This window comes from Pelmatolapia mariae, linkage group LG2 (genome assembly GCF_036321145.2).
Source record: "Pelmatolapia mariae isolate MD_Pm_ZW linkage group LG2, Pm_UMD_F_2, whole genome shotgun sequence".
NCBI classification, from domain to species: domain Eukaryota; kingdom Metazoa; phylum Chordata; class Actinopteri; order Cichliformes; family Cichlidae; genus Pelmatolapia; species Pelmatolapia mariae.
In genome coordinates, this window is record NC_086228.1 from 14,468,147 (window position 1) to 14,476,970 (window position 8,824).

The window sequence follows — 8,824 nt, forward strand, 5'->3', positions numbered from 1 at the left end:
CAGCGTGACGTTGATTGGAAACACACTGCAGTCTCTCTGATAGTATGTACCTCCAGCTCTTTGTCAAAGCGTCCCGGCCTGCGCAGGGCAGGATCAATGGCTTGGGGTCGGTTTGTGGCCCCAAGGACCAGCAGCTGACCTGAGTGACCCTCCTGGAAAGAGAAGAAAGTTGGATCAGCTAATTCTGAGATAACAACATAGTAATTTCATAGTAAGACCTGCTCAGCAAATGTTAATTGATGAACTAAAAGTCATTTAAAGCTTGAATCACACAGTTGGTATGTATACTCTGTTGTTCAAGTGATCTGGTTAATTAACACTGTGATGTGTTTGACAATCAATTTTTTGTGTGTTTTTATATTCTGTATGAGAAGAGATGGCAATTTAAAGTAGCCCTTTTGCATTTCTCATTTTATGTCGTATATAAACTATTACAATTCTGAATGTTCACACCAAACATGACTAAAGTTTCAAATCATAAAGTCAGCCTATGTAACAATAACCATTATAAACCAAAAAGGCCAGAGTGATCTAAATGCCTTAGTTTCATTGTATTTTGTTTATTTACTACTGAGATCCAATATCTTTCATTATTGAGACCAGGCCATGATCGCACCCACACTAATCCAAAATGACAGAAAACCTAACAAGATAAACAGTAAATCAGATCACATAAACCTGTTGAGATATCTCAGGCAACCAGCTCTAGCTGTGAGCACAGAGACTCCACCCACCTGTTGTTCAAATCTCCCGTTGATGCACTCAAACAGAAGAAAGTTACCTTAAAAGGAGCAAGAAGGAAGCTAAAACTGATCCCTTTCATACAGTGGATGAACTCTGGGGCCACAACAAGGTACAGAATAAGAAAAAAAACGTTTTTTAAAAAACCCTGAATCATACAGAGCAACTGTAGGAGACTCACAATTTAAAAATATAGAGCATGGAATATAAATAATGCAAATAAAATGTTTCTGTTAAATACATTCACACTATGAAAAGGGTAGTTTTCCATAATGCAGTAAAGTTTCATTGTTTAATCTGCCCAGGTGCACGGCAGCTTGTGGCACCCACACTCTTAGATTAGGTCAAATTTAGTAGTCATCAGTTCGAGTTTAAGCCCACTTGTCAAACTCCGCCTGCTAGTTTTTAGTATTTCATATGTCGAGGACATTTTTCAAAGCTTGAGAGATTTTCTGACCCCAGCCTGATGCTAAACCTGGCTCACTCCTGTGTTTCCTGGGGTGGTCTGCCTGCAAGATGGGAAAAACTTTTTCCACCTTTTAACACTGGAGAGAGAATTGAAACACAAATAAATTACAGTGCAAGGAAGAATGCCGTTGAGCAGGAAGTGCTTTCTCCACATTCCACAAACCAATCAGCAATGATGACCTTGGTTTGGAAAACAGACAGGAGCTGGGAGCAAGAAGGGAGTTGGTGTATCTGTGCAGTATCACCAATCCACACCGCGGCCTTCTCTGCCTGGGGACGGGAAGATTTAGTTTGCTGATAAAGTTACGGCAAATTGTCAGCTCATGGCAGCCTTGGGTGATTTCTTTCCCAGACTCCCACTGGGGGTGTGCGGGGGAATCATCCTTTTTCTCATCAGGCACTAACACAGAGCTCAGAGGACAAATGGCACCCGAGAGATGCAACCCATAGTGTCTGAAGGGCGTCCAGCACGCAGAGATGGTTTCTGCATGACAATCTGTATTTGCAATGAGGGCATATTAGAATGGAGCCACGTTTGGCTGCGGAAAGACAAAGTATAAAGACATGTGTCTACTGAACAAGCAGTTACTGCTCAGTTTAATCCCAGCCTTCTAGCAATAATCATGCTAATGTAAAACAGACTGTTGTATTCATGTATAAAGAGAAGAAATGTGAGCATCCTTTATGTGCTGCAGGCTGGCAAAATTCAGAGAAGATGACTCAGTGAGGTTCCAAAAAACTCAAACTTAAAAAAAACCCTTAACAGCATATAAGGTTATGCTCAAAAGAGCTGCCTTTAGTTTAATGCGGAAAGCATTATTGCCATAGTAGAGTACAATTACTCGGATACTTACTGAACCAATCCCATCCATCAGAGTCAGAAGAGAGGCAACAACTCGTTTCTCCACCTCATTCTGAGCTCCCTCTCGCTTTGGGCACAAAGCATCCAGCTCATCAATGAAGATGATCGCAGGCTGCCTATCAAACCACGTCAAATGTGAGAAACACATTGATTTATTGAAACATGTGAAAACGTAAATGGAAATACTGCACAGAGGGCAAAATATTGACTCTTTTTGCAATTTTTTTGACATAGAAGTCAGTATTTGATGTGTCCATCTTTATTCTTCATCATGGTCAAGCTTTCTCGTATTTTCTTTAATGTGTCTTTAGAAATGGTTCTGCAGGCTACCTGAAGAAACTTCAAAGCTCTTCTTTGGATGCCGCTTCCTTTTTCCTCCAATCTGTATCAAGATGATCCCACACTGCTTCAGTAATATTTAGGTGCAGGCTCTGGGGAGGCCAGTCCATGACTGTTCCACTGTGTTTTTTCTATCCAAGTAAGTTTTTACTCCATAGGCAGTGTGTTTGGGATCACTGTCGTATTCAAAAATGAAGTTAATGCTAATCAGAAGCTTCTCAGATGGTGTTGTACAGATCAAACTCTGACAGTACTTTTCTGTTTTCATAATTCCATCAATTTTGACAGGATCTCCAACATCACTGGCTGAACTGCAGCTCTGAACCATGACAGAATCTGCACCATGTTTTACACATGGTCATACTTCTCTCCTAACCTCGTCTCTACACACTGACAATGACTGTGAAATTTGGATTTATCACTCCATAAGACCTAGTGCCAATCTTGTGCAGTTAAGCACACTTCGGTCTTCATTTCATGTTTCCCTTCCTCTTTTTAAAACAGACAGGAAGATGGCGACATCTTCCCACTGAGACCATTTCTGAGGAAGCCTTGGGGACTAGTAGGTGGATCAAATGAAGGATTAGATGCCCTTTGTGTGGATTTTGCTTTTCATTTTTAACCTATGGCCCAGTATGAATGATAAATATGATAGTTCCACATCAACTGTGAGAGACCTCTGCACGTTTATGTATATAATAATGTCATTTAACATAAAAAAGAGAATTTAGAGATTTGCATACACAGAACTAAAAGTGACATACTATATTTATGAGTATAGGCAGCTCAGCGAAAACTTACCTCTGAGATGCTTCTGTGAATATCTGTCTCAGTCTTGCTTCTGTTTCACCGTAAAATCTGCAAAGAAATGAGACAACATGCTTCTTTAATTCAGTGAATAAACTTTCCTCATTTAATCTGTGGCTTTGGATCATGTGTAAGGTGGTGAGTAAAATCTTGCTGTCATGGAAACAAAGTAAATTTTCCCCAAAATAATCTGCTGGGATAGAAATATGGTGCCATGAAGTTTTCAGGCTATATGACCATACTTGCTCATGATTTCTGGGCCATTTATCACCGTCATGTGGGCTCCAACTTCACTGGCTATGGCTCGTCCAATCATAGTTTTTCCTGTCCCCGGGGGACCATGCAGAAGAACTCCTCTTGGAGGTGGGATCCCTGTGGTAGACAACCGCTTAAAATTAGAGATCTGACATTTAATGAGAGTCAGTAAATCTAACTGTAACACCTCACATCATAATGACATCACTGGGGGTTAGTTTACAGCATGGTATAATCTAACATACCATAGTTGGAAAACAGCTCGGGATGTTTCAGTGGAAGTTCGATGGTCTCTTTGATGACATCCAATTGACTACTGAGTCCACCAATCATGCTATACGTGACCTTTGACCCCTTAGCTTCTGCATCTGGATCTGTTTGGCCTACTCTGCTTTTAAATCTAACTTTAGTGGAGCATGACAGGCAGTAGAAGGTGTCAGTACTCAAAGCACCAGCAGGAGGTGCCGATGAGCTTTTCTCTGCCTGCTCTAAGATGAGTGAGCTCTCCAGACTCACAGCAGTCTCTACTGAACCTGCTGAAGGATTCAGGGAGTCGTAGGAAGGAGCTACAGGCTGCGAGGAGAGGGAAAGAGGCTGGGCCTGTCGGCATGGAGTGCTGGCTGCAGGACCGAGCTTTCTAGGTGTGTCTGTTGTTGCATCGTTGTTGTCATCAACAGACAGCATGCTGAGCTGCAGGGAGAGTTCAGCTGATGTGGAGTCCAGCACAGAATTCATCACAGAGGACTCTTCAGTTTCAGGACTCGCTCCCAGGAGAGGAGCTGGTCTCTGGAGGGTGACGCCGTCCTCCCCTTTTATGGTTTCAACCCGAAGGCTGCAAGAGCGGCCAAAATAACTCAAGGAAACGACGTTCCCAGGCAGAACAATGTTCCCAGCTGATATAAGAGAGACAAATACATAGTAGTTATTCTAATAAAGGAAATCATCTGCTTGATTATATTAAATTAAAGTACAAGCCATAGAATCTAAAGTGCATGGATATTTTATTTTATTTTACTGTACAGCAGAGAGGGAAAAGAGGCTTGTGCATTTTCTGCAAAATATTAATAGCTTATAGTATAGTAGCTTATCCACCATAACACATAATACTCTTTTTAGTGTATATACTATACAGTAAAAAGACAGAAAAATGCAAAGTCAGGTGTGTAAGAAGTACACACTTTGCACTGAAAGGTCTCAAATATTTCAGATACAAGATGAGGTAATGAAGATGAGGCGAAAGGACATACCCAGAGATCTCAGGAAGAAATCCTTGAATTCGTCTGTTTCTAGTGTTTCATCTTTTGACCTGAAAAAAAGTTTCAGGTGGTTGATAACTAACTGGAAACATTTTTCTCTTAACTTCTCAGTGATTGAACTGCAGTTGCATCTTGTTTCCAGCAGATGGCAGCCTCGGCCTTCAATAGAAAAAAGTGGCTGCCAGTGAGTAATTTATATATTCTATTGTGCTGAATGAATATATATATATATATATATATATATATATATATATATATATATATATATATATATATATATATATATATATATTTCATTCAGCACAATAGAATTAAAAGAACAACAACAAAAATAAACATAATAACTTTCATTAATGTACAATATATTGTAGGACTCTTCATTAGACTGGATTTATGTTGCTGGATGTACTTAAACTGGCAGCTGTGTGTACAGTTACTGTAGTTTAGCAAAATTTTGAGTATAGAGCAAACTGGAATGATAAATATATGTATACAGACTTTTTCCTTTTTTTTTTTTAAATAAAAGCAAGGTAAACCTTACCTGTTAGAGAGAACCACCTCTTCAGCCTGAAGCAAGGGACCTGTTATTGGGTGAAGCATCAACTCATCCCCTGTCTTTACTCTCAGGTTGTTCTGAGCACACTTCTGCAGGCCAACTTTTCCACCTGGAAAGGAAGCGACTGGCCAAGTCAAGCATACCTGAAAGTATCACAAAGGGTATCAGAGAAGAGAAGAGAAGAGAAGAGAAGAGAAGAGAAGAGAAGAGAAGAGAAGAGAAGAACCTCTTGTTGTCCTGTGGTACTCGTCAGCAGCACGGGCCTCCCGATGCATGCACTGGCTGATTTCATTGAGTTGAGGCTGAGTTGGGCTAAAGTTGATCTGCAGCTTTTGGGTGTTTTGTCATCAGCTGTGAAGCAAATTAAATAAAAATTAAAAATAAAAATAAATAATTCAAGAAAAGCTTTTAGAAATGATGGAAATGCTGCATATGTTCCCAAAGAACAATTACAGCATTACGTTTCACCTCATGGTTCTTACATAACTTGAATGTACTAAACTTCTTTTTGTGTTCAGCAGGAAATTTTTTCATGAGCCTAAACAAGACAAACCACTTTCCCAAATTTCATACATGAACTAGATTACCTCAGTGAAAGGTAACTAAATAACAAGCATTTGATTGCTGGGTGGTGCTGACACTGTATTAAAGTGGGTTTGACCTGAAACACTGTTTACCTGATTTGACGATGCACTAGTTTGTTACTGGTAGGGATTTTTGGTAACACTGTTTTCGTAATTTCGTGACGACTTTCAGCTCTAAAAGACAGATTTGTACTTTCCAGGTTTTTCTCCTCGCTAATAGCCAAGCTTAAGGTTTTTTTCATGGCTTAATTTTTTGTGCAGATGAAAGATTCAGAGTGAAAACCAGATGTTACAACAGTGTTTTAGTTCAGATTCAAAAAACATGTCAACAAATAAATGAAAAACAGAGAACTAAAAAAAAAAAAGAGATAAGATCATGGCAAGTTTCTCCTACATCCGTAAACCCACCCACTCACTCAAAAAGCACAATGCATGCATAAAGTGCACTGTCTGGTGCTACTGCATTTAGCAGTGCAATGACTGCAGGGATCAAAGCAGATGTGTAAAGTTTTGTTTCTCCACGTAATCAATGCTGGCAAAAGTATTTTGTTATGTAACACAGATATGAGGAGTTGAACTGGTATAAGCCTACAAGCCCACCTGACACGTTGATTAGAGAATAAAAATGTGTTAGCAGCACAAAGCAAGAGGTGCTCTGTATTATAATATAAACTCTGCAATATTGAAGGCCCACCCCCCTCCCCTCATGACTAAAGACAATTCCAATTAAGAAAGAATGAGCTTTTAAAGGGAATAGAGTTCCAGTAGAACACAGGCGGAAAGAGGGAGGCAACCATCTGCCATGATCGACTGGGAGATGAGAAGAAAGACATGACAAAACAGAAGATTATAGGCACAGTCAACAAACAAAAATAAAAGTAAATGGCATAAAATAGTGCCATAAAAATACATAAAGGGGGAAAAAAGTGAGAGATAGATGGGAGTGGAGGAGTTCTCGGTGCGTCTGTCCTACAGTAGACTGAGTCTATAGCAGTATAACTAAGGGATTGTTATGGGTCATCAAATACAGCGCTCATTATAAGTTTTATCAAATCTTCAAAATAGAAATATCCCAGTAATAATTATAGTGTGTTAGACTTAAGAACAAGTTCCAAGCTACCAGGGTTTCTGTGAAAAAGTTTTAGCAGCTATACCCCAAAAAGTTGACTCTGTTTATCTGGGCGTAGCGTTTTCAGTGGGAGAAACGTTCAGAGAAACAGTCCATACTGGAGGTCATGCCCCAAAGAACCAGCAGAACCACATCATCCGCTAAAAGCACAAGTGCTGTTCTGAGTTTCCCAAAGTGGATGCCCTCCTCAGCCTAGCCATGCCTTAAATTCCTGTCCATGAAAACAGGATTGGAGACACGTGGCAAACCAGGCAGAGTCACACCCACTGAAAATGTGCTTGAGTTTGTGTCAAGGATAAGGACACGCCTCTCATTTTGGTTACAGAAGGACCTAATTGCCCATAACAGAAGGTCTTGGACCCCATCCTCCTGCAGTACATCAGGTGCCTCTAGGCACCTAATGTACATAAGCCTTATCCAAGTCTAGAAAGTGCACACAGAGTGATGGTCAGGCCATTGCTCTTCCCGAATTCTTGGTTCAGCGATTTGCTGGAGCCTCCTTTCCTGCTGACTGGAATAAACTTTTCCCAGCAGCAGAGAAATTTCAGCACATTCTTATCTCACGCAGAAAGAAGGAAGAGACGAAACGAGGTAAGTGATTGGAAGAATGCAGGAATTGGGATAAGAGGTTAAGTAAGAACTATGTTTTTATTAGATATGTGAAAGCAGCTGGACTATTCTGGAGGGTGTTGCGCATTTGGGAAATGGATGACCAGTGAATATAAAGAAAAAGAGAGAAAAAAAAAGAGCCAAAAATGCAAATCTAAACAATGCAAACAAGTTCACAAACAAATGCTGCAAACAAATGAAAAGAATTAAGGCACAAAGCTCAGAAAACGACTCTGGAGAAAAACAAATGGACCAGCAGCATCAGTGAGTACTGGTCCTGTGAGTGCAGCAAGCGCCATACTGGGACTTCAATCTTCATAGTACAGGTAGCTTCGTTTGCACGGGTGTTATACCTGATTTATGTAATACAGCCTGTTAAATGTTTAGACTCATGTCTCGTCTTCTTACCTTTTTCAATGAAGTCGATGACAGTGAAAGAGTTGCAGTTCAAACTTTTGCAGCTTCCTCCGTCGGTGCGAGATGTTTGCAAGCTTGAAGAATCATTTAGGCCCTCTTTCACTAAGAAGGAGCTATCTCCTTCACTCACTTTTTTTGTTTTGCTTTTATTTTTCTTTGAAGACATGGTAATTGCAAAAAGCTTCTCCACGTGAAAGCGGAAACATGTGTAAACATCAAGCGGTGTCGTAAACTTCCTGGTTAGCGTTTAGTCCCGCCTCCATTTACCGTAAATCCTCATATATATGAGCGCTTCCTGGCAGGTGGCAGCGGCATTTTTGTATTTGTTTAATTGTAAAACACTTGTGTGTGATATTTAAAAAATATATATGTATATAACATATTACAAAAATAAAAATAATACCTGAAAAATATTAATCTCTCGTAGAAAACGTTTCTATAAGATTTTAGAGGTCGAGAGAAAGCAATGCGAAATTTCGCTGAAAAATTCTTTACTTTTACGTATTTGATTTTACAAGCTAGTAGAATCACAAAATGAAACAAATAAAATTATTGCTCTTACTGCTTGGATGCATTCTTAAATTCGGCATAGATCTACTAAACAGCCAAGAAGCTCAGGATTTTTTGATAGCTAATGAACAGCAGATGGCACCTTAGAGAATGCAAAACAAGAGCTAACAATAGTTAACAATAGCTTGTGGCCAAAAAAGCCGATCGCTTACAGAATTACATGGGTTAATTGGCAGATTCATTAGCCAATTTTAACACAATACCCAAGCGTTCCAAGCTAAAGTAATCTAA

At 39.8% G+C, this 8,824-nt stretch overlaps 1 protein-coding gene across 1 annotated transcript in view; it reads right to left on the reverse strand.

Moving 5' to 3' along the window:
- The window catches only part of afg2a (AFG2 AAA ATPase homolog A), a 107,807-nt gene extending 99,565 nt beyond the window's left edge, over positions 1–8,242 (reverse strand). Inside the window, exons 1-9 of the mRNA XM_063485127.1 lie at positions 8,015–8,242; positions 5,511–5,635; positions 5,270–5,427; positions 4,720–4,778; positions 3,718–4,365; positions 3,460–3,589; positions 3,212–3,268; positions 2,064–2,187; positions 51–152 (exon numbers count right to left, since the gene is read on the reverse strand). Coding sequence (XP_063341197.1) covers positions 51–152; positions 2,064–2,187; positions 3,212–3,268; positions 3,460–3,589; positions 3,718–4,365; positions 4,720–4,778; positions 5,270–5,427; positions 5,511–5,635; positions 8,015–8,189 — 1,578 coding nt within the window. The 5' untranslated portion in view covers positions 8,190–8,242. The remainder of the gene's footprint in view (positions 1–50; positions 153–2,063; positions 2,188–3,211; positions 3,269–3,459; positions 3,590–3,717; positions 4,366–4,719; positions 4,779–5,269; positions 5,428–5,510; positions 5,636–8,014) is intronic.
- Positions 8,243–8,824: the final 582 nt, after the last annotated feature.